Source organism: Oreochromis niloticus, linkage group LG18 (assembly GCF_001858045.2).
Source record: "Oreochromis niloticus isolate F11D_XX linkage group LG18, O_niloticus_UMD_NMBU, whole genome shotgun sequence".
Taxonomy (NCBI): domain Eukaryota; kingdom Metazoa; phylum Chordata; class Actinopteri; order Cichliformes; family Cichlidae; genus Oreochromis; species Oreochromis niloticus.
In genome coordinates this window covers 12,129,165-12,153,932 of record NC_031982.2, presented here as the reverse complement: position 1 = coordinate 12,153,932, position 24,768 = coordinate 12,129,165, and the positions used below count along the sequence as shown (strand labels likewise).

General features: G+C 42.6%; 2 protein-coding genes across 6 annotated transcripts; one reads left to right on the top strand and one right to left on the bottom strand.

Moving 5' to 3' along the window:
- Positions 1–1,097: 1,097 nt before the first annotated feature.
- On the top strand, positions 1,098–11,144 carry LOC100690157 (neurabin-1). 4 transcript variants are annotated; one of them, XM_019348112.2, is made up of 19 exons: positions 1,098–1,219; positions 1,429–3,590; positions 4,256–4,388; positions 4,514–4,634; positions 4,727–4,831; positions 6,536–6,623; positions 6,709–6,870; positions 7,009–7,062; positions 7,535–7,635; positions 7,823–7,951; positions 8,082–8,178; positions 8,263–8,332; positions 8,518–8,675; positions 8,804–9,030; positions 9,218–9,283; positions 9,415–9,619; positions 9,796–9,894; positions 10,037–10,225; positions 10,540–11,144. In XM_019348112.2, the coding sequence occupies exons 2-19, from the start codon at positions 1,722–1,724 to the stop codon at positions 10,777–10,779; spliced, it is 4,113 nt and encodes a 1,370-aa protein (XP_019203657.1). In that variant the 5' UTR covers positions 1,098–1,219; positions 1,429–1,721; the 3' UTR covers positions 10,780–11,144. The 4 variants fall into 4 exon arrangements, with proteins under 4 accessions (XP_019203657.1, XP_019203656.1, XP_013125535.1 ...); XM_019348111.2 differs by having other exon boundaries at positions 4,703–4,831; XM_013270081.3 differs by having other exon boundaries at positions 1,100–1,219; positions 4,703–4,831; positions 8,539–8,675.
- Positions 11,018–24,768, bottom strand: itga6b (integrin, alpha 6b). 2 transcript variants are annotated; one of them, XM_005476112.4, is made up of 26 exons: positions 24,493–24,768; positions 18,400–18,527; positions 18,210–18,289; positions 17,780–18,044; positions 17,510–17,641; positions 17,179–17,392; positions 16,879–17,072; positions 16,677–16,774; positions 16,184–16,308; positions 16,007–16,102; positions 15,844–15,905; positions 15,556–15,722; positions 15,330–15,473; positions 15,137–15,246; positions 14,817–14,973; positions 14,663–14,737; positions 14,465–14,544; positions 14,229–14,303; positions 14,047–14,140; positions 13,748–13,915; positions 13,524–13,625; positions 13,309–13,419; positions 13,044–13,139; positions 12,793–12,918; positions 12,538–12,623; positions 11,865–12,003 (listed from the first exon to the last, which is right to left on the bottom strand). In XM_005476112.4, the coding sequence occupies exons 1-25, from the start codon at positions 24,666–24,668 to the stop codon at positions 12,555–12,557; spliced, it is 3,144 nt and encodes a 1,047-aa protein (XP_005476169.1). In that variant the 5' UTR covers positions 24,669–24,768; the 3' UTR covers positions 11,865–12,003; positions 12,538–12,554. The 2 variants fall into 2 exon arrangements, with proteins under 2 accessions (XP_005476168.1, XP_005476169.1); XM_005476111.4 differs by lacking the exon at positions 12,538–12,623 and having other exon boundaries at positions 11,018–12,003.

The window sequence follows — 24,768 nt, the reverse complement described above, 5'->3', positions numbered from 1 at the left end:
CCTCTGAGCCCAACAGAGGCTCTGCTAGAGTGACATTTTTTCTTTACTACAGACAGCAACCCTGGCAGTGATGCTGAGAAGCAGGAAACAGGTGAAGGTAAGTGGATGTAGCACAGATCTGCATGCTTGGTAGAAGTTTAAGAGAGAACTACTATGTTTAGCATTATGCAATAATATGGGGGAAAGCTACAAAACAGGTATTACAACAGATGGCATTATTAGCCTCACAATGGTTAACAACCACCACTAAATATGGGACTGTAATAGGCTTTAGTGACCAAAATAAGACTTTCCACTGGAGATAAATACTTTATAGGGCACAGATGTTACAACTGGCTCTTTAAATGTAGGCTAACATGCCCGAGGGCTGGTACCCACTCACCGTCAGTGCTACACAGTTACTGGAGTAGTTTACACAGGATTACAGGGGGATAATCCATTTACAGTATTTAGAGACATGAGTCGCCATCTGTCTGTATTTATCTCAGCAAGGGAGCCGTCAGCACCGACTGACAGCAGCAGCACTTTTATGGTAAGACGAAACTGTCGGGGACAGTGTAGAGAAAGAGCTATTACTTTAATATTCCAGTTACTTTCTTGTAGTTTAGCTAACCGCTGGATCACGAGCCCTAACGCGCTGGAGCCCGCGACCTTTAAACTGCGCGCGCACACTCGCCAGGTTGGTAAACTTTGCTGTCTTCAAATGCAGTCGTGAAATCCGAGCTCCGAGCGACAAATTTACGATTTAATTTTTGCAAGACAGTTTTAGCTAGTCACAGTTAGTCCGAGAAAAAGTCTCGTGCCAAGAAAAACACTGTTTTGCAGTATGCTGTCAGACAGGTGGGTGTAGGGCTGCAATGAAAAGAAGGCAAAACTGACCCGGGCTTGAACCCAGATTCAGTTAATGTGACTAATTAATTTATCTAATTGGATCTTTTTTTTTCTTTTTTTTTGCTTAAAACATTAAGGAAACAATAATCTAAATAAACTGATTTAGACTGTCGTTGACATTAGAAGTGCAAAAATGCGCATGCTTACGTTCACACGCCCTCAATCCTTTTTTTCGACAGGGCGTAAACGTAAATGTTGTGATTGCCTAGAAGGGACCGCAAACAAGTCTAATTGTGGATACCTGTGTCAAGTAGATATACAAAAACGTCTACATGCTATGTTTTTATCTTTTAAACTGTTCTGGCGATTGAAATTCTTCGATAAAAGAGTGAGTATTTGTTTTAAAAATGTGTTGCTCTTAATCCTGGCACTGTCTCAGTCAGTTACTGAGGCTTAGCGTTTTGTTTTCTTCTTTGATTCAAGGGTTTAAGGACAGAGCGATGCTTTATAGATTTTGAGGCACCTAAAAAGGTTATTATTTATTACATGTTTGTTTGCACTGTACGCCTATTGAGCTATTCTTAATGTGCTTTTCAGGAGATTTTCACTGTGGTGGTGATAATGAATTGAAGAATCTGGAGTCTATCTTATGACAATGAACTTCCCAGACCAAGAGCCTGCCTTTAATGTTTGCTGTCATCACACAAATGCAGTAAACTTGTAAACCACCAGCTTTTGTCAAGAATATCTTGCCTTATTGCAACCATTTCACTGTACCAGCAAGTCTTCAAACATTTGCCTTTCCCCAGGTGCTTTGTCTAGCTACGAAAAGCATCTCCTTCAGATTGTCAACAGTTTCTCTCTTAGCCAGAGAACCTCCAAATTTTCCAATGATGCGGACAGAGAGCAAAGGCCGAAGTGCCTCCCCTCACAGGATAACTTACAAATCTGATTTCCATGCTATCAAATGCTCATTCGACACTGGGACCAGTTTACAGCCAGGGACCAAAACTGCTGCTGCTGCCCAGCGCTCTGCTGTGCACCCTAACAAGCTGGAGTCCAGCCTGTCAGAGCCCCTAATGTCCTGCACCAGCACCAGTGGTAGCACAGGTTGCAGAGGTAGAATCCACAGCACCAGGGGGACCAAAATCAGAGATAACATCTTTCTTCAAATGGACAGCCAGCAGTTGAAACAAGATAGCAGCCCAGTGCCAAGTTCTGGCTCCACGGTGCTTCTTTCTCCCCAAAATCCTAGCATACAGCTCCAGACTTCGCCTTTTCCTGGATCCAGGCGTTCAGTCATCAGTTCCTCATCTGCTCTGAGCACTGTAACAACAAATATTTCTACCCCAGAATCCTCCCTGAAAGATAAACCATCCAGAGCGGAGGAAATTACAGATATTGACCGAGCTGCTCTGGCACAGAAGTTCTCTGTAACTCGAAGATTGTTTGAGAGCAAGATGATGGAAGTTGGAGGTGGTGGAGGCCAGGTTTCAAAACCTGTGATTGCCAGGGGAAGCAAGGGAATGGAAGATGGGAAAGTAGAAGTCAACAATGTAGAAAAGGTGGAAGAGGGAAATGGGAAAAGGAGGAACACAGAAGAGGATGGCTTAGATAAAGACAAATCCATGAACCATATCATAAATGTTTCCTTGCTGAAGCCTTCTACACCATCTTCTCTGACAAGGTGCCCTAAATCCCCCGTCTCAGATATTCCTGGCGATGCATCCAACAAGTACAACCATTTTGACAAAGACGATCAAATCAAAGTATCACAAACAGAGGGAGAAGCATCCTGTCTTAACCCCTTCTTGACCCCTGAAGAGACGCTTCGGGCAGAGTTGGTCAGCATAAAAAACGAGTCATCAGAAAGTGATGAGAATGAAGAAGGGAAGGAGTGGAAAGAGAATAAATGCTGGATTAAGGATCAAGTGACATATATTAGCATAGCTCCAGGTGAAGAGTCCTTAGTGGATGATGTGTTTGAGGAGCCTAGTGTGGAAACACCAGGACCTTACAAATTGGAAAACGGGGTGGTATTACAAATACGAAATGTTGGACCAATCATTTCATCAGGAGACCAGCAGAAGGAGCTGTCAGGGAGCATGAAAGCGAAAGGAGGAACGGAGGATGGCAGGGAAGTCGGAAGAGACAAGTATCCGCAGGTGAGCGAACAATGGGAGGGTGAAAGGGAGGAGCAGAACAGAGAGTTCGTAGCACGGGCTGAGGAGAAGTCAACAGAAGAAGGAGGCAACAGGGGAAAAATGACTGATGCAGTGGTAGAAGAAAGTGTTGGTGGGAAGGAAAGGGTCATCGTGGAAGAGAAGGAAGTTTACAACAAGGCTGTGGGAAAGGGCAAAGGTGGAGTGGAGGAATGTAGACAAAGTCAAGAAAAGGAAAATGGGAAAGAGAAAAGTAGGAAGGAAGAAGGCAGAACACCTGAGCTGCAAGCGGAGTTTGCCACTGAGGAGGTCAAGCATGTAGCATTAAGAGGAGGTAGTGATGGAAACGCTGAAGCAGGAGGCGGCAAGGAGGCCCAAAAAGAAGATGCATTAATCAGTGGCATTGAGAACAAGGCTTTTGCATATGATCAGGAATCCCAGTCCCATCCAGAGCTTTCCACTCCGCCAAGACAAGAGTTGGAAAACCAGCTTTTGTTGGAGTATGAGGAAATTCCCGGTGTGCCTGAACTTTCCGACGAGGAGAATGAGGATGGATCTGCCGAGAGGAAGGTCAGGTTCTGCTCGGCACCAATCAAGGTAGGGAAACCTTTGTGAAAAATAACGCAAACTTTAAGGGTTTGCAGGCTACCATTGCTCACTTTATTGAAAGCTTTAAGGTCTGTAAAGTCATGCACTTAAGAAGCTCTTTTGTCGTAGATTTGTGTGACTGTCAGTTCCAGCTGCTATTTGAATCTGAGTAAGCGAGGTGTTAGCCCAAAGCAATGTTTCTAACCCATTAAGGGAGGAGGAAAGACAAGATTCCACACGCTTCCCTCTGTCAGCGCTCGACTCAGAGCTGCCTTTACACCGGAAAAAAGATCCCGTGGCATTAATCTGGATCGATTTATAACAAACTACCGTAGCAGTAGTCAGTGTGGCATCAGTAAAAGTCACATAGAAGTTGTGTGTGTACACTTGGATGTTTTGCAATCCTGTAATTGTTGGTACAGTTTGCTCAAGTCTTTGCATTTACTCGATCTAATGCTGACTCTGGCACTAACCACATTTGTCTGTATAAACAAGGTCTTGTTGTGTCAATAGCTGCAGATGGTTCTCTTTGTAGTAAGCCCATGGTGAACATATGCACTAGATAAGAATGCAAAACAACCTCCCAAAAAACAGGCATTTTTATTTAGCCTAAAATTGCCATCAATGTTAATCTAAGTTGAGTTCTTAACTGCATGTTGAATGGTGTGTTTCAGGTGTACAACACCTATTCTAATGCAGAGTACGACAGACACAATGAGGATATTGACCCAGTGTCTGCTTCGGCTGAGTTTGAGCTAGAGAAGAGAGTGGAAAGAATGGATGTTTTTCCAGTGGAAATAAAAAAGGGTTTGTATGAGCATCTATTTTCCTCTCTCCTCTGATTGTTATGTTTAACGTCTAATGATTTTTAGCAGTTAATAAAGCTAATATAAGGATAAATTCCTAATGTCTTCTTTTCCCACACCCTCCAGGTGAAGATGGACTCGGCATCAGCATCATAGGGATGGGTGTAGGTGCTGACCAGGGACTGGAAAAACTCGGCATCTTTGTCAAGACAGTCACTGAAGGAGGAGCAACCCAGAAGGATGGAAGGTTAGCTTTAGTGTCTTTATTTTTTTTTCTCTGAATAAAACCAAGATAAAGGTAGATACTCTCCTCAGTCTGTATGTGTTTATCTCTGTAAGGATTCGGGTGAATGACCAGATAGTGGAGGTGGATGGAGTGAGTTTAGTTGGAGTCTCCCAGCTGTTTGCAGCCACAGTCCTTAAGAACACATCGGGTCTGGTCAAGTAAGTTACCACACAGCAAGTTTTCTTGTCTGTGACACGTCCTGATTCTTGTTATGCTGAACAGCTTTGTGTATTTTTGCGGACCGGTACCGGTCCATGAGTCGTTTGGTACTGGGCCGCAAGAGTTGAGACTCGGGTGTGAAATTTATGGTTTTCAGGGTTTTTTATCATTAACTCGGTTTCCCTGGCTCTTTTTCCCGTGTTGTAGTTGTGTGTCTTATTTTGAAAGAAATATTTACGCGTTACCATAGCGACCCAAGGGCACTAAGGGGCAGAGAGGAGGACATTACTCTCAATGTTTTTGGCGCATTTCAGGAGGACACTGCTAATAAAGTTACACAATTACACAGTGAATTTGCTTTTATTGTTATATTTAGAAAATACCACAGTTTTTGTCTTGGTTGTATCATTTTATTTTGTTGTATTTATCCACAACACCTTAAAGGCCGGTGTGTGAAATTATTGTCTGACATCAAACCGGTCCGTGGCGCAAAAAAGGTTGGGGACCGCTGCCTTAGACGAATAACAAAGCATGCGGGCTCCAGCATTGTTTTTTTTGGTAAACAGTATATAAAAGTGTGTTTGTGAACTTCTTTGATATGCCACTTTAAAAATAATGTGCAAAGATAAGTGACAGGGCCTCCTAAGATATCTAAAAGTTATATAAAGATGAAACAATGTTAGTGCTATGAATAAATCAAGTCTTCTCAGATATTTTTAGTATTTTATCATAAGGGTGATATTTTATTTGCAAGTTTAATTCAGTTAACACATAATATATACTTCACAGTACTGTCTAAGATTTTCTTAAGTCTGCCATAGTGTGCAGGATTGTCTGTCAGCCCTTCAGATCATAATGAAAAACACTAATAGTAACACTTTTTTTTTTTTTTTATTTGTTTTATAATAAACACTTAAGCACCTCATATTGTAGGTTTTGGGTGCCATCTGGCAAATCTTTAAATGCCAGAAATGAACACATCAGCTCATTATTTCCTCTTCATGACACCCACATGTGGTCTGTCTTTGCACACCGCAATGTTTTGGGGTTTTTCTTCTGACACAAACTTTTAAGCAACATTTATAAATCGCATCCAACATTTTTGGATAATCTGAGTGTCTGTAAATGCACCGACATTTAGAGCGTGTTTAAAAAAAGTCAGCGCCTGCAGCTATACTAGCGTATGATGACAGCGTACCACCAACACTCAGAATACATTTTGACACGCCACAGCAGGAAGAACCCGGTAGTAAATAATAATGACGAATCCGTTTCCAGTCGGCTGCTTTAGTTCAGGGGTCGCCTTTGTACTTTTGCACTTGTTATCCGTGTTTGCTGACTGGCATTAGTTGTCATGCCATCATTAATGTTATTGGTGACACCTGACAAGTCGGATAGCTCCTCCTAGTGAGGATGAGAAAGTGAGAAGCAAGGGGGCACGGCTGCCAAATGGCAAATCCTGGGGTGCAGCGATTATATGTCACACCAGCTGATGAAAGGCAAAGAATACATCGGTGTTTCCTCGTCTCTCTCAGGTGCACTTTAGGGTTTGAAAGAGCCGCCATCAGTCGGCAAATTAAAAAAGCATCCAGAATGCTGTAAAACACACAATTTAACACAATCCGCACAGGTGTGTAATGAGATGGAGTGATTGATCACACCTGTGATTGATTTCTGGGGGGGGTTTTGTGTTTTTCCTGCAGGTTTTTGATTGGCCGAGAGAAGGAGGGGGTGGAGAGCGAGGTGGCACGACTGATAAATGAAAGCCTGGAAATGGATAAAAGCAAAAAGGTGTGTCCTCTTGTAGAAGTGGGGGAGGTTGGCTTGTTTTAACTGTTTCTGTTCAATTTAACTGTGCGTGTGTGTCTATATGAAGAGAGAAAGAGATGGCAGAGGAGTGGAGGACAATGATTGCAGCATATCAGAGAAGGGCTCGGTGTTCGATGAAGAGGAGGCGGAGGATGACGACTGCGAAGAGGAGGATGTGTCCGCTCTTTCAGGTCTAGACAACTACCAGCTCTGCCTCAAATACCAGCAGGTACTCTGTGTTCAACCAGACGTTTTAGCTTGGATTCATATTCTAAAACCAAAAGAAATACTGAAAGTCTGCATCCTTTCTTGTAATTGTTAAAATGTCCAGGTTTATTCATGAATTTGCTCTTTAATGTGCTTACAGCTTCAGTCCAAACTAAGAAGCAAAGCAACCCAACTTGAGCACACTAAAGAACAGGTAGGTCACTCAGTTGAGGTTGAGGCTCTCAGTCTCTCACTCGCAAACCAATAACTGTACTCACTTCAATACACTACCTTCGCATCCAAATTTGGAAGCATCTGACCCATTTAACTGTGTGTGAGACGGCACAGAGTGGAGTTATTAGGACATGGCTGCTTTCCAGCACTCCTCGTCAAGCCCTGCTTTTTCTGCCTTTGCCTTGAAGTAATCACCACTGTGACATAACTGGGTTGGTGAAAGCCTTTCTGAAAGAAGTCTCTTTCTTCTTTCCAACTGTGTTGAGTTTGTGACTACTTCAACAGCTTTGATGGCACAAATAAAGCAAGAGGAACTGTGCGGTTTTTCCAACAAATGTGTCTTGACGCATATGATCTAACAACATGAAGGCCCTTTTTGGGAAGACATTTTTTCTTCTTGTGCACATGACATGCTTGTACTGCATAAAGATATAGTTTTGTCTGTTTCTCAGTTAAAGGCTTGGGAGGAGCAGCAGGCCTGTTGGGAGAGCCAGAAGGCTGACTTGGAGCAAAGAGTGGAGGATGGAGAGGACAAAGCAGACAAACTAGAGAAGTACGGTTGAGCAGCTTCAATGCGTTGTCCCATTTTTGTGATATTTTTCTAGAGCGTATGGAATAGAAAAGCATTTTGCCGGAGCAGGCATGAAGATTAAAGGCTGCAATTGGAGACTGTTGATAAATACAATGAAGATTATGATGTGGGTTGATAAGGTGCTAATGAATCCCACTCTGTTTATCAGGTATTGGCAAGAGGCCCAGACCCTGTGCAGAGTTGTAAGCCAGCGACTGGCTGATGCCCAGAGCCAATCAGAAAGCCTGGAGATCAAATACAATAAGGCCAAGAGACTGGTCAGAGAATACCAGAGCAGGTACTCATGAAATCCTGTTAACTCTCTAAAAGTGTTGCTGGAGAGGCTGTGCAAGTTAGTAAAACTGCACCAAGGTGTCTTACACGTGACTTAATGTGTTTGTTTTTTTTTTTGTTTTGTTTTTTTTAAGAGAGGAAGAGGGGGAGAAAAGGGAGGCAGATTTGAGGAGAGAAATGGAGGAGAGGGAGAGGCAGCACAGAGAGACGATTGAAAAGCTTCAAATCCAGGTGAGGGGAGGCTTTTCAGTGCTTTGAGGATTTACCTGATCCTGACATTTCTCTGTAGTCATTGTTTCTCACTGTGTATCACAGATTGCACAGCTAGAGGGAAAAGAGCCAATACCTGAGAGAAAGAGCCACTCAACTGACACTTCAAACACCGGTAAGCATCAGTTTTGGTGACAGCGAAGTGTCTTTGCATGTCTGTTTGACTCAGCAGCTGGCTCTACAGATTACTGATGATAAACTATATTTTTATTATTTTTCTAGCTTCAGAAGTGGAGGAACTTGAAGCGCTTTGAGTTGTCTAATGCAACTTCAGTATGGAAAATTATTTAATTTAAATAGGCTTTTATGCATTTGTCTCAGGCGCAGACTGGTCGATTCCAGTTCCTGATACCAGCCGTTTAGACTCCAGCGCTCACAAAGCCAGGGCTCAGCTAGCCCAGAAATCCAAGCGGCACCCGCCTTCACGAGACAAACTCAGAGAGAGCTTCAGAAAAGGGGTAATGAACAATTTTTTTTTAATTTTTTATTTTTTTTTTTGGGGGTTTTTGTTTGTTTTTTTTTTAAATAAAACGGGGGTTGAAAGAGATGCCGTTTCTAGCTGTGCTCATGTCTTCTCTCACTACAGGAAGAAGGGGCCCAGAAAGCACAAGAGGGACGATCACTGTCCGCACCCACAGCGATCCGAACCAGTAGAAGCGACATGTCCAGCACCTCATCGTTCCCAGCCTTCAGTCCTCAAGCTGCAAACAACTCCGTCTTCACCCCTCCAATCTACATCACGGATACCACCCCGTCCTCACCGAGCAAATCCTCCACCTCTAGAAAATCCAAAAGGAAATTTCCCGACTTCAGGTGGCGGATCTTTATTTTGGCTCACACTTTCTAAATTTAAAGCCTTAAATTGCTCTTCAGCCTCAGAGTTCTGATGGTTTTGCCAAACAGACTGAATATGGCACTGAGTGAAATTTTGCTGGTGGTATTTTTTTATATTTTTTCTTGTATTTACTCTTTAAAGCTTCTTATTTACTATTTCTTTTAGTGGCCTTCGCAAGTCTCTCAGCAAAAGAAGAAGCGAAAAACGCAGCAGGACGTCTGTGAGCAAGAGGTGTGGTGACACTAATATGGGGGGAGGAAATGTTTTTAAAGATGTGAACCTAACATCTGTTTTGAACACCTACTGCTCTTGACAAAAAATGTGCATATGTTTTTAATGAGGGCATAACTGCTCTTCTCCAGGGCATCCAGTGATGACCTGTTGGATGAGCCCGCTGAAGTCTCTCCATCAGGCTCTGTCACCTCCATGCCCTCTTGCCTGCCATTTCCTTGGTTCGGAGAGAGAGGAAGAGAAAAGGAAGAGGAAGGGGAGAGTAGGCGGGAGAGACTTCGGTCTGTATCCAGCAGCAGTTTGCCGTACCTGACCACCTCAGGGAGAAGACAGCAGGTAAGAAAATAAAACCACAACCTTCTCAGTGTGGCCCATTCTTCCTGCCTCAGCTTTCTGTTGGAGAGCAATCTCATACAAACAAACTCCATTTCAAATTGGCTCGCATGCTTTTGTACATATGCAGTAGATAATGAACTATGTAGGCAGCCCAGTTTCGTTTCTGTTGGTTCCAGAGTATTGGCTCTCCAGTGGGCTGTTCCAGTATGGTGGGTCATGTGTCTGATCACTCCCTCTCTGGACATTCTCACACTTTCACCTTTTCTTCCACTGAGGTGAGTCTATCCTTCCCTTTCTTTTCTTCACTCTTTGCTTCCCCCCCCCCCCGGGCCTTCTCTGTCCAGCTTTCACACACAGGCTCTTTAATCTCTTTAATCATAGCTTCCTTCTCCTGCTATATTCTCTCATGCCCCTCAGACTTTGGACGATGACCCAGTTCCCACGAACAACAACAATCAGTGGCAAAGTCGACCCGTCTTGGAGTGGAACAGCCAGCAGGTGTGTCTGTGGTTAATCGCTATGAACATGGATAAATACACATCAGAGTTCGCCGCCAGGGGTGTGGATGGGACACAGCTTCTCAACATGGACAGCGAGAAACTCAAGGTGAGCAGATGAGCTACTGCTCTTGGGGGCAGGAACCAAATGTTTTGGTTGTTTTGTGTTGTGGTTTAACTATATAGGACGATTTATTGTGGACAAGGTGTCTAAACCTCTGCTCTTTATGCTGGTTGCAGTGTTTCTTAGTAATCACAACAGAGTAGCCTTGATACCAAATAGTCCAAGTGATTGAGGTTTTATACTAACAAATTTTCAACTTGCGTCTTGTTAAATGTGAAGTCTGTCTCCTGTGTGAGGTCCAAACCTGCATGTGTACCAAATCATCAGTCCCCCATTTAAACACACACTTCTGTTGTCAGGCTTTGGGCGTGTGCAGTCAAAGCGACCGTTCTGCCCTGAAGAAAAAGCTCAAGGAAATGAGGAAGAGAGAGGAGAAGGACCAGAGGAGAGGAGCGAAGAGGCTAAAGGAGGAAAAGGATAAAGAAAACGTAGACGTGGACAGCGACGGCAAAGAGAAGTCGAGGATGATGAGCGAGGGGAAGCCCCTGAAAGACGAAAGACGCAGCGGAAAAACTGTAAGAACAGAGTCTCTCCTGTGAAGGAAAGACTGAGATGAGATGAGATGAAATACACCAGCATGAGTGTGTGTTTGTGGTCTCTCACAATCAGAAATGCACTTACTTCTACTGAACTAATAGAAACGTCTAGATCGACTGAACACAGCCGTAGATTTTAAGAATGAGACCTTTGGTCTTCAAATCAGCGCTAAGGTTCAAAGCCACAGCACTTGTCTGCTAGGTCTTCCTTTAAGTGTGAATTAACCATATTACAGTATGCTTTTTTTTTTTTTTTAAACTTGTCATAATTTATCCTTATTTTAATATTTAATGAAGTGCTGATTTAAGCATTCAAGTATTTGCTGTACATGTTGTTTTTTATGTCTTAATAAATAATGCTTTCAGCATCTTGTTGTTGCTAATGCTCATTCAATGTAATCACACCCAGGGAACACGGATATTAAAAAAAAAAAAAAAGTTTATTTGTTTGCTTGTCTGGCTTCTCCTATTTTGTTACAATGTAGTAATTTTAAAAGATGATGAAAAGATACAGTGGATATTTACAGCCCAAGTTCTCAAACTGTAGAGAAACTGCAGTATCTGTCAGTCGGAGGCACTTTAAAGGCAGATGTGTGGTAGATTTAAAAAAATATGGGAAGCTAATACAGCTTTAGTTTTTGAAAAAGAAGTCACTTGTATGCACTGCATGATTCTTTGGTCTGTAGAGCGTGTAACAGAAGAAACTCCTTGTGAGAATAAATACGAACTTTTCCAAAACATACAAAAAAAATTGTGCAATACATTCAGAAACATTTTAACCCCAACACTGAATTTCCACAACACAAGCACCAAAGCTCTGATGGTTGTTGTGCCGGACCATCTCCCACACAGCGCATCTCCTTCCAGTGATTCATGAAGACTTATTAAACATCAAATCAGCCCCTGAAGCATAATGTTTGATCCCATTTTTTTTTTTTTTTTTTTTTTTTAAACACATTTGATTATTTACAGTCCTCACTGTACAAAGGCAAGGCAGCAGGAAATTTATGAAACTGGAGTTCATCCGTAAGCGAGGGTAAATCTGTAGCGTTTCATTGGCTGTTAAGAATAGCGTTCATTGTCATGCCAAGTTGTCATCCAGGGTTTCTTTTCCAGGTTTTCCCAGTTAGCATTTCCAGGATTTATTGCCCTCTCCTCCCGTTTGATTCGAACTGCGTTGTAACTGGGAACCTTATCTTCATATTTGGCACGTTTAAAAAAGCCACACTGCAGAGAAAAGAGGGAAAACAAAACTCAGTATTCGGTTTGAGAACGAGGCCGTTTAAAGACGTTCAGAGAAAGCCAAGCGGTTTGAGACGTTTGTCATCGGTCTCTTTCACAGGTGCCAAAATGCAATTAATCCCGTAAGAGGCGTAGATGAGCCATCTGCGCTCCTCTATACAGGAAGAAAAGGTGTTCAGCGTCCCCCGTTTTTAAATGTAGAGTGAAAGAAACCTTCAGACCGTGTGAGCGCAGGTGTAATAGCAAGAAAACAAACTGGAGACAGAAAAGGGGATGAAATCATAGAGATGCAGAAGTTACCCCGAATCCTCCTTAGAGCTTTAAGAAACAGTCGTTGCTTATCAGCCATCACCTCCCCTGGCCATGCAGGTAGTAATACACACTTTGTTTTTTAAATGGCACGTCACAGTGTGAGAATTGCCCACAGCCTGCCTGGTACCAGAAAGCAGCCCTTTTGCAGCAAGGAGGAGCAAGACAAAAAAAGGTTTCACTCAGTCATGACAGGCTGGGTAATTTTACCCTCTTTCTCGTTTTTTTTATGCATTTGGTGTCAGTCTCTCTTTGTCTGACGGGTCATCTTTATTCTTTTTCCCAAAGACTCCACACTGAGGAGAGGCAAATTATTAGAAAATGTGCAATCGCTATAATAAATAGTGACAGTTGTTCTGTACAAGGTGCTTTACAGACTGCTAGATGTTCACAGATTTAAGCCTGAAGGCTTTATCAGTAAAACGTAGGACTACTGGGATAGGGTCTGTTTTCCTCTAGCCCTACCTTCCAAAGAAGGAAAGCCAGCAGGGCCAGCAACAGTAGTCCGAACAGGAGGGACAGCACGATGATCCACCACGGCACTCCCCCATGCCGAGCCTCACGCCTCTCTGGGAAGGCCGTCAGTCTCACCTAGGGAACACAGCGAAGTGGCAAAACGTGATGTCATAGTGTTTTCTGTATACTGTACAAAAACTCAGGGTTTATGTTTAGAGAGTGCACAGGACTGTGTAAGATCTGTCGCTATGTTCAATTACCTGTGTATTAGCATTCATCAGAACAGTGTTCTTTACGTTATCAAGGTGCAGAGCGGCGTTGACTATCATCTCCACATGATGTAACTTGGAATAAGCCTGTTTAAAGAAAAGGCGAATCAAATCAAAGGAAATACAAAAGTAGAGATTCATGTCAATAAAGATGCTTTAACCCCTGAAACCCATATGATATTTCTTTATTTCTAAATTTCCACCAGCAGGGAAAAAACCTCCAATCCAGAGATAACAACTGAGTACAACCACTTACCTTGACCAAGGTGTCTTTCGAGAGGCGAGAGTGAACAATGATGGCTGCATTACTGTCCAGGCCCCGCAGAGGGCACCTTATCTTCACACATTTTGCCCCATCGTCACAAGACTGTTGACAAGGGAGTACAAGGTTACTGCCAAATGGCCATTCAGCTGGCTGAAAAGGTGCATAAAATAATGTAATCGTCTAGAACAAAAAAAAGGTTGCATTACCAGAGTTTTTGATTTCTTGCTATCCAATAAGCGGGAAATAGTGCCCTCATCACTCTCCTGGGTGCCTGAGACTTCTCTCCTCATCCTTGTGTTAACTTCTTTCTGAAATAAGAAAAGAAATGTATTTAGTTTATTGCCATTAACTCAACATCTTGTCAAAATAAAATACATTTATAAATTCTTTCATGGGAGGATGGCGATGACACATCAACGTGGTGTTTTACCTGAAGAGGATTGATCTCACTTTTAGGTGTGCACTCTATCTGATCCACTCCCGTGGCGCTGATTTTCATCAGGTAGAGCAGCCAATTATCATCCGATGTCTGCTTTGGCCAGTCAATATCGAGAGTGGCGGTCCCGAAATCAGTCAAACGCCTTCCCAAGTTGATTATCTGTAAAAACGGGAAGTAGTAAAAGTTAAGTTAAAATGTTTTTACTCGCCCCGTTCGGAACACAAAATTGTTGGATTAACGATAAATTCAGGAAAATAAATAAACGATCTAGTTGCTTTTCCTGTACTCACTCTGAAGTGATGTGTGATGGCACTGCCATCGTCACTTTCAGCCGTCTCACCTTTGACATCTCCAGTAAAGTAGACCTGAGATGGCGTGACTTGTCTGCAAGGAAAAATACACAGTAGCCAGCATGAGTCGGTGCACATCTATGTGTTTCCTGCACATTTATGTATATGCGTGTGTTTCTTACCCTGACACAGAGAGCTGTAACTCAATGGCCACCTTTGCCTTTGCTTTGACCGGCGCTAATTGCTGGATGCTAGTCCTGTTGAAACAATATTTACACAGATATCAAACTACAAATTTTATTCTAACATACATACACTAAGTTTGTTATATTCCAGTAGTGTAGCTATTGCATTTGCAGGTGCAACCAGTGTTATTTAGCAGTTGGGGCTGCAGCATTACAAACTCGGATGTACTTACGTTTCCAGTTGAAGATTAACCTCTACTTCAGAGGTGTTGAAGGATATGCCAGCTGTACCCAAAATAATGTAGACGGTGGTCTATAAACATACAGAGATCCATATTTTATTCCGTGCTATTATTATTATTTTATTAAGTGTTAATATTTATACATCTGGAGGGGAATTAGATGGTGCCAAACTGTGATTTTTCGCTCACCTTGTCGTCCTTTTCAAAGGGATTTCCAAGGTCGCAATCGACCAGAGAACCATTTCTATTGGCTTGGCAGCTTACCTGAAATCAATAATAAGTCCAAATCAGAACTAAAGTGGGTGTCTGTGTATGTGAGAGAGAGATTATCAGACACACTTACTTTATTAGGCACGCGGGTTGCAGAGTAGGTTAAGGAGCTAGGAAAAGAAGCGATCATGGAGGCTTCGTACGCATCATCCCCACCTGCATTGCTCACGCTGACCTCCAAGGCGAATTCCTTCTGGTTACTGAGTGAGAGCACCGGCACACCATTCTCCCTTCAAACACACACAAACCGTGAGCCCGTTTGATGACAAGTGTGCACATCTTTCACAGCTCGGTGCGGGAAACAGCGTGGCGAACGCATCTCAGGATGAGCATTTTAAATCAAGTTTTAAAAAGAAGAAAACGAGAGAAAGAAAAGTGTTTTTATAATCTTACGTTGGTAACGGAATGAAGTTTTCATCGTTCCAGTGGCCATAGCGATATTCCATCATCAGATTGCTATTACACACATTGTCAGACCCACAACCGGTCTTCATGAACTCCACCTGCAAACAACATTTTCACATTTAAGAAATAACACAGAATAGGAGGAGACATCACATAAACTGAATAAGATGCACACACACACCACTGATCGAGTTGGCTTTGACGCTTCAGCATCCAGGACCGGCTGCAGCCCAGGACCTGAGCTCTGTCTGCGTTTACGTCTGCCACCAACGATTTCCACAGACACATCAATGGGGATCCCGCGTAGCTTATCTCGAATATTTTCCTGAAGCACGACAACATTACAAAGCATTACGCGCCGCCGGCAGTTAACTTGGATCGCAAGAGAATGCAGAAACCTTCGATACCTGCAAGGCGAGTTGTCGTTCAATGCACTGTTCCACTCCTTTCTTGTCCAAAGTGATGGTCCCTGAGGATTCATGGCTACTGCCGGGGGAGGCGTTAATGAAGGCCGCCCTGGTTTTAAGATTATTCTTCCTGTTTTCAGTGTCTGCCGCAAGGGTGTATTTGACCTCTGGATGCAACAGAGAAAGAGTGTAAGTGAAAGTGAAGTATTGCTGTGATAATAAGGGGAGCAAATGCAATAATGAAGATTGTTGTAAACTAAGGAGAAAAAAAATTGTGCCTCAACTTACCCAGTTTTGGAGCATAACTCACAGGATTGGCAGAGTAGGAGAAGCACGCTTTAATAGTCAAGCTGGGGACACAATCCAATTTATGTACAGTCAGACAGAGCACAGTTTTACAGCTCAGTGTTGAAGAAATGTAGAAATTCAATAATAGATTGGGGACACGCACCAGAACTTGCTATTGTTTTCACAGTTGTTTGTGAGGAGGTCAATTTCCTTTGGTGTGATTGTGATTTTCTTCTGGATGTCAATAACCGGACGGGCTCTGTGAAGAGACGACTCGGTGAGCTTTTAAGCAAACAGGACGAGAGATAACACAATGTGATCCATGCGCCAGCTCACGCACTTGTAGACAAAGACAGAGTCTGAGAGGGATCCGACAGCCAGGTCAGGGTAGGAGTTATAATCCAAGTCCATGTTTCCTGCCAAGGAGTAACCAAACTGTTTCACTCCTGTAGGACTAGGCAGCACCTGACGGAGGAGGAAAACATACTTTCAGCACGCTATCTTTTTAAAAAAATTATTTTAATTAAGATGCTAAATTATAGTTATTTACTTCAATTCATGAACAGAAAATCGTGTTTTATTGGTTAAAGTTATGCTTGATGACTTTTCAGAGAAGTCCAGAGTGCTGGCTCAAATCTGGGTATAAAAATGTGAATTCGGGTCAGCGAATTCATAATGCCAAGCCAAAGCACATGTCATTTCAGGGCACTTATTCAAAGTAACATAACTGTTCCCCTTTGTTGAGCACTTGGCAGCTTGGCTTTACTTTTCTGTCACAACTAAGAGGCATAACAAGAGAGCAGAAAGATAGAAATCAGGTGTTTATTCTGTACCTGTGAGGCTTTTGGAGAGATTTGTCCTGTAGCTGATCCATAGTAGATGTAAACCTTCCCTTTGCCCTGATCTTCATAAGGAGCTCCCACTGCAAAATCTGGCATGAAGAACAACAACAGGGTGGTTATGTATTTCTGCTGATATCAAGAGTGACTAGCATACCACAGTATAGGTGTATATGCAGAACTATTGCATGCTCACCATCATAACCATCCAGATTGATGTCTCCCAGGTTTTCTACAGCCAGGCCAAACATTGAGTCCAAGGGTCCATCTATTCTGGTGGGTTTTACTTTGTTCCACTTTCCAGCATTATTGATGTAGACGTAGACAGCTCCTCCAATTTCTCCATCCTTCTCAAAGTACTGTGGTGCCCCCACCACGATGTCCTCCCAGCTAATAAAAAAAACAGCATTGCACATTCATTAGAGTAAAGCCACAGTAGCAACAGCGACGGTGCAGAAGTTGGAGGTTGCTGTTTGCATCATCCGGCATCACTCACCCATCCTTGTTGAGGTCCAGCACCGTAAGATCGTAGCCAAAAGATGACGCCAACCCCTCGCCTTCTAGTGAGAACTCTTCAACTAATGTGTTGGTTTTGTCCCCACCTGTCTTTAGCAGCAGCACCGCTCCACTGTGGTTCGCTCTGGGAGCTCCAGCCACCACTGTTAGCTGGCCTTTGTTAGTCAAACGTTTACCCGAGTCCAGGGAGAAGCCTGACACAAAGAGACAAAGAAGTGATTCCTTAAATAATCAGAGAACCATGAAGTGCTAGAAAATGTGTCTCTGTATAAAGCGAATGACTGGAATCACAGTCAAGTTAAAGTTTTTACCCAGGTAGCTACTGGCAGGAACAGGGACCAGGTCAGGGTTCTTTTGGTTCTCGTCTCCTGCCTCATATGGACCATCATCAAAGATGCCCATGTCTATGAAAGTGTCATTTTTCTGCTCCACGCGTACTATACCTTCAAGACAAAAGCGGAGGGGAGGCTTGTAAGTATCGACTGAAATAATCCTCACATTCCTCTATTCTGATAGCTGGAAAAAAATCCATACAAAGTAGATTTATTACATTTCACAGTAAACATATGCATACACACTACCTTTCCAGTTGTAAGCTCCAGGAGCCCCAAAGATGATGTAGTGGTAGTCCTTGTCGAATGTAGCAGAGAGGCCCTGCTGGCAGGAACCAAACATCTCGTGGCCTCTGGACCTCTGGTCACAAAAATACCATGCACCTCCTTCTCCATTCTCAAATGAGTTGATTTTTAATGACTGACTCAGCACGTAGCAGCGGCCAATTATGTCACGAGATTCCAACAACGGTGAGCCCACATTGGCCCGGCGCTGGTAGCGATGAGCACAGGTCTACCAGGGGAAGAAGACACAGTTAAGTGCAGTGAATGAGACTAAGGTGTGCTTTGCTGGAGAGACAACGATTAGTTGTTACATTAATAACCATCTGTTTGAACAACTAAACAGTAATAATGAGTTTAAATTAAATTTGTGTTCAGATACAAAAAAAACCCTTACCACAACTTGGCCTCCTGGTCCCTGACTTTTGACTGTTACTCCCATCCACTGGTTTTCTTTGTCCTCTACGGCCTTATTCTCTACACAGGGATAAAAATAGGCACAAAGAAGACATTGTAACTCGACTTAATCTTTGAAATGACCAAATTCATATTAAGAAAAAATGCTCAAATGTCAGCTAATGTCTCACCATCATTATCAAAGATAACCCTGTTGCAGCCACTGGTTGGGGAGCTCATGTTACAATTGTAGAGCCCTCCTGTCACAGCAGATTTTTGACCTCTCAAAGCTTTTGCTCTCGGGGCACCAACCAGCAGCCTGCAACAGATGCATGTATGAATCGGGCCCATACGCACCACAATCAAACACTCATTGTTACTCTGTTCTGACATACATTTATTAGCATGAGGAACAATCTAAGATTTCTTTCACTTGCACATAAAATGATCACACATTCCACTGATACTCACACACACACACACACACACACACAGACTCACAAACACATATGCACATCCGCCACAAAACTGATGTTCCATGTCCTCACAGTCAACAGTCAAACTCAGTCAAAGAATCCTTTCAGGTCGCCTGCTGTGGAAGATTGCACACACACATATACAGACTCTGCCTTTATGGTCCAAAAAAAGGGAAAATGCCACACTCAGCCATCGATGATGGGCCTCCAGATCTCAGGGTTTCCTACAAAGTGAATCAAGTCAACAATGTCATCCTTTGAAAATTAAACTCTGCACAGGTTTTCACGGGAGACGGAGTAAAGCACTGCCAGTACAATGATCCATCTTTATCCAGCTTGCTTGGTCTGATCGCTGACCTTCAGAGTTAAGGTCGTCCGGCAAACTGTCATCCACAGATAAAATAAAGAAAAGCCATTTTAGCTGAATTACAAAGCATTCTCAGATACAAACGCCATCCTGAAACATATAGCAGAGTAAAAAGCTGAGGCTTTATGAAACCATCATATCAGCTGTACAGACCGGCTGCCAACACCGAAAATGGTAGATGTCAAACTAAACAGCCAGCCTACTGAGGCAGTATAAATCATGATGAATACTAACTCCAGCAAGGGTGATGGGTAATCACAACTATTTATGGCATACAAAAATTGGCAGATAGATGTCCAAATAGTCACGTACATTTGGAGTAAATTTCTCTTCAGTAGGCTCCTTTTGCACGACGGACAAGTACACTTTGTTTATCCTGTTTCAACCGCTGGATTGGTTTGGCCTTGTTTCAGAAACCAGAACACTATAATTTTTGCTGTTATCCACCCATTAAGTGTCCCATCCAGCCTTTTTTAAATTATAAGGGGACGTGAATGACACTTGACGGTTCATACCACAAAGTCTGGAGTCAACTCTCCAGCTCCAAGCTCACTATGCAAAAAACAGAAAACGTGTTTTCACACTAAAATAATTGCAATGAGCCCAATTTTAGTGAGTCATCACCTCAAAGAGAAAACCGGAGGCTAACAGTGAATTCCAGTGGATGCATATCCGCTCCCAGTATCCTCTGGGACACAAGAAGTAATAAGAATGAATAGGAGATTTTAAAAAATCTATATATATACACTATACTCAATCAGCTGATTTCCTTTGGAGTAAATCCAACTAACAATAATGGGTTAATTGGGACCTGAAAGTGACGTTAGTCTACTGCAAAATTTCTAAAACACAAAAACATTTAGCAAAGAATATGAATTATTTTTATTGCTGCACATTATAACCTTTTTGTCACATGACACAATGTGTCAGGAAATGTGATACAGCTGATTGGTGGCTTCGCTGACAGTGACCCGGCTGTTTATCTAATCATTTACCAACAGGGGAGGAAGGCCCGACGTACGACACAGACCACAGGAAGAACTAAGACAACTAAAAAGAGAGAGCGTGTGTGTGTGTGTGTGTGTTTGGGTCCAGCTGTGCATTGACGGTCGCACACATACAGGCAGCAGTTGAACACACAGATCAGCTCGTCCTGTGTATCGCAACAGATAGTTTAGAAAAGCCACTGGAGAGAAGTCCCATTGAGAGAGGTGTGTCTTTTCTTTTTCTTTTTCTTTTTACAGCAGTGAACTGGCTGCCGGCTTAGGACACAGCCCGTTGCCTAGTAACAGTCAGTGGCACCCTATCAACTACAGGCATTTACTTCCAAATGACCTTCAGATACAGAGGTTCACGACATGTTGCCCAACTTCTCTCTCCATCCTTCTGCCAGCATCGAGCTCACGGAATCTTACTGGTTGAAAAATGCTTGTATTTGGTGCCCAGATGTACACCTGATTTATGTTCCTCTCAGGGTTCTTCCAGCCATTACCTCTTTCTTTTCTTCAGCTTCCCCTCCTTTCTCTTTGATGTTGGATAACCACAACTATCCTCAGGGGAATCTGGCTCTCATATCTGTTCTTTACGCAATACACAGCCCACATACACTAACACACTGAGTTGATTTGGTATTAAAAAGACACTGACAGCAAGACACTGACAATATCACTGAAACTGCTGAAACTTACAGCCTGCTTCTAAATTCTTTACTCTTCTTGTTACATGTTTCCATCTCTCCAGAGTCATATTATTTCACAAATCCCACAGAAATACACACACATATGCATTTACTTTCTCCCACACATTTCTCACACTCGATCCGACCTCTTAAAATACCCTAAACTCTCACTTGGTCTCCTCCTTCTCCCTCCTCTCTCCACTTATGTATTTTGTGCTTTCCCTCTTGACTTTATTATACAGACAGCTCCATCTGGCAATTATGAAGAAGCATGGAATGCTACACACATACACACATACAGATGTGTGCGCACATGCATATTCAGGTCCTGCCCTCTCCTGCAGGAACTTGCAACACTGATACCTGTAGGGCATAAACACTGTGAAATAAATAAGTCTGAATACAAGTTGGCATGCATGGCTTGCAAAGAACTGTGACTAATAGTGCACACCCAGAGGAGACAAACATGGGGGTACACAGGTACAGACACACTAACAACACATTAACACACAGTTTTCTGGAATGGATATTAATGAACTTTGATAAAATCTATCTATCTATCTATCTATCTATTAGGGCTGCCACAAACGATTATTTTGATAGTCGACTAGTCACCAATTATTTTTGCAATTAGTCGACTAATCAGATCATGCATCCATTGAACGTAAAACATACAGCTTATTGCACCAGCATGCATCTGCTCTTATATAACTATCATTATCTTACAGCTTTAAGTGTTTAAGGTATGTGCTAACTAAAAATAAAGACAAGATGATAGTTTATTGAATTTAAATGAAATTTGCAGATTGTTTCGGAGGAGTTTAATAAACGCAGCCGTCTGCTCCTTGCTATCTAAAATATAACAGGACACCGGAGTATATTCTCGAGCATCTCACACTTCTGATAATCAGTCGTCGTTTATTCAGCTGTGTAAAATCTATAACTTTCATCTCAGCCAAACCAATTTACTCAGGAACAAATAAAATACTGAAAAAAGCCAAACAATAACATTTTTAAGTTATCTAAGTGACTTATATATCATGTTTAATCTGAGTAGCGAAAGACGGCGGTGGGTTTGAAAACGATTTGCCGGGAGTCCGGTGTTCTCACTGGCTCTAGTGAGCCTTCAACCCCAGCTAGCTATCGAGCTAGTGGGTAACAGACATCTCCGAAAACGTCGGAGCGCTTTTGAAAATATGTGATGTCTTGATAAACTGAGCAGATATTTTAAGTTTACACAGCTACATTCCCGCCTGAAAATATGTTAAACGTTTATTTTTGTGACCCAGAAAGAATAATAAGAGTAACATTAAAACTAACTAGCTGCCGCCATTGTTGGAAGCTGAGCAGGGCCGCGATGGGTCGCGCTATGAATTCTGGGACAGTTTCTTCTTCTTCGGGGTTTAACGGCAGCTGGCATCCTTGTGCATGCAGTGCTGCCATCTTCTGTTTCAGTCCGTTATTACACTCTTAAATCCTACTACTTATTCCTGCGTGTTTTGCGATCTTACAAAGCTTCAAACGACGTGTCGACTATTAAATTAGTCGTCGACGATGTAATCGTGACTCGTCGACTAATCGTGGCAGCCCTACTATCTATCTATCTATCTATCTATCTATCTATCTATCTATCTATCTATCTATCTATCCCTATTTTGCCCCAGGTCAGGAATGTATAAAGCAAGCAGCACACTGAGCTCTCTGACAGTTTTCCAAATGACTGACAACAAGGCAACGCCTCACTGCTCAGCCACAGCATGCATCAGCACCATTAAAACCCACCAAACAGGCACTCGCATGAACACACACATCCACTGTCGGGACACGAATGCAAGTGCAGACACACAGATACAGCATCCACAGTGAGCGCACACTTCTCTAACAGTTATTTGCAAAAAACAGACACGGCTTTATACTCCAACACACACACACATCACAACACGTACACGTGCACCTGATAGTTAGAAGTCAGCATATTTTAATTTATGGTTTTGCTTCAGAGGTTTTCTTTTCCCTCTCACAGAGCAGTTGAAAAATAGTTACAACTGCCTGAGCATCCAACACTGGAGCATCTAACACCTCCACTAACAGTTCATTCTACATTATTCCTACATACAAGTATTTTTTTTCCCCTTTTTTTAAACACTTTTCTGTTTTCTTGTATTTAACCTGAAACTGACTTGGTGATAGCTTATAGCTTCAGTCTCGTGCAGATCACCATGTGTCTTTCATTTAGCCTGGAGCTAAGACAGAAACTGGCACTGTGTGTGTGTGTGTGTGTGTGTGTGTGTGTGTGTGTGTGTGTGTGTGTGAAGGTGCAGCAGTAGCAGGAGTGTGTAAAGTTTAAACTGTGTATTTAACAGCTGTGGAGAAGGTATAAAACCTAGGGGTTTCAATCACTGCTGGGCGTACAGTGCAGGAAATCTTGCAGCCTGTGGTGTTTAACACAAGTTAACTGAACTTAAACCATAATTTTACTTTATCTAATCAAAACATAGGAATGCCTGAGTATTGATTCTTTTTGTGGAAAAAGACAGTTAAGAGATGCACTTTACACATATTATTCTTATGATTACATTTTAGTCCCCGAGGGAGGCACTTACGCTGTCTGCACCGCTGGTAATGTACAGTTAAAAGTTAAAATGTGACAACTTTTACTCAAATACTCTAGATTACCTAATACAAACTGAACAACATATCATATGACTGAAATTGTCAAACCATATAGTGCTGCCTGAAGCATGTAAGTACATGTAAGTAGCTACAGACACAAATTCTAACAGAGACGCTTTTTTCCGACAGGGCAGATTTTCATGTGTAACCTGGTTGTCTGTTTAACTACCTTCTAGCACAAGAGTGTATAGCAGTAATGTAAAGCTAGGAAGTACATTAATGCTGGTAATCTGTAACACCTTCATTAGTATTAGAATCAAGGCAGATATAAAAGTGAAGTAATCAGTTAATCCACTTGGGTTAGGTGTGATTGTGAAATGTCTTTGTATATTAAATGCAAATTAAATGTCAACGGCTGAGACTACCGTGCAGTTTAAAATAAAGCAGGACATGAGCCTTCAGAGGGAAAAAAAAAAAGTCTTAGTTATCTGCTCTTAGGTCAGTTTATAACCAGGCTGTTCCAATCGGTGACCACTTGATGGCACTTGTCCTTTATGCAGGGTGACAGTCCCCTCTGAAACAGTGCCCAAGAAAATACCAACAGTGATTCACTGAGATGTTTTGCCCCCCCATAAAAGCCAAGGCTGGGTCCCAGTTGAAGTCAACAAGAAAGGATAAATGTGAACGCGCGCCGCGTGCACGTGAACAAAAAGTTGCCTTGGAGCGCCAAAAAAAACCTCACAAATAAGTAACCTGGAAGAAGAAAATATTAACAAGCAAGACGGGCCTCGAGTTAAACTTATAAGAGCTCGTGTGGCCTAAAGAAGAAGAAGAAGAAGAAGAAGCTGTTGGTGGAAATGTTTTGTACCTGCGACAAACCTGACCTGATCACGCACTGACCTACTTGCGGTGCTGCTGAGGTAACTCACTTGTGGTCTGCGGCTCTCAAAAGTAGTTTTAGGCGGATTTTGTTTTCTTCCAGCCGTCTAAAGTGTGTATTGTGCAGTAATAATTTAATTATATGTATGCTGGAGTTCATTTTAAACACACTGAGGTGTGTTTCCAAGGTTCTTTCAAGAAAAAAAACCAAACAATTCAATTAACAGCCTCCGGACATTTTATCCTTTAAAAGCAAAACTCTGACACTTACATTCTCTTATCCTGCGGAAGGAGCTGCCGGTGCATGGCGAGAGAGAAGCCGAACAGGCTCCCGGGGTCTCCGGTCTTCTCCTGGACATTATCGGTGTCCAAGTTGAAAGCCGAGAGTAGCCCACAGCTAGAGAGAAAGGCGATTAGCCAAAGTCCACAGGTGATCCAGCCCTCCATGAAAACGCGAAGCTTCCTTGAACTACTGAGAAGTGACTCCTTAGTGCAGGAGGTGCAGAGTGCGACTGAGTGCTGCTGCTGGAGGAATGAACGCTGTCCA

What these genes read in the sequence shown, in the direction of transcription:
- LOC100690157 (XM_019348111.2), top strand. Translation starts at nt 1,722, where the DNA reads ATGATGCGGACAGAGAGCAAAGGCCGAAGTGCCTCCCCTCACAGGATA. An exon ending in TTGAAAAGCTTCAAATCCAG is followed by an intron (nt 8,179 to 8,262) that starts GTGAGGGGAGGC and finishes TGTGTATCACAG; the next exon opens with ATTGCACAGCTAGAGGGAAA. An exon ending in AGGACGTCTGTGAGCAAGAG is followed by an intron (nt 9,284 to 9,414) that starts GTGTGGTGACAC and finishes GCTCTTCTCCAG; the next exon opens with GGCATCCAGTGATGACCTGT.
- itga6b (XM_005476111.4), bottom strand. Translation starts at nt 24,668, where the DNA reads ATGGAGGGCTGGATCACCTGTGGACTTTGGCTAATCGCCTTTCTCTCT. An exon ending in GGTTATCTTTGATAATGATG is followed by an intron (nt 18,290 to 18,399) that starts GTGAGACATTAG and finishes ATCCCTGTGTAG; the next exon opens with AGAATAAGGCCGTAGAGGAC. An exon ending in GTGAGATCAATCCTCTTCAG is followed by an intron (nt 13,626 to 13,747) that starts GTAAAACACCAC and finishes TTCTTATTTCAG; the next exon opens with AAAGAAGTTAACACAAGGAT.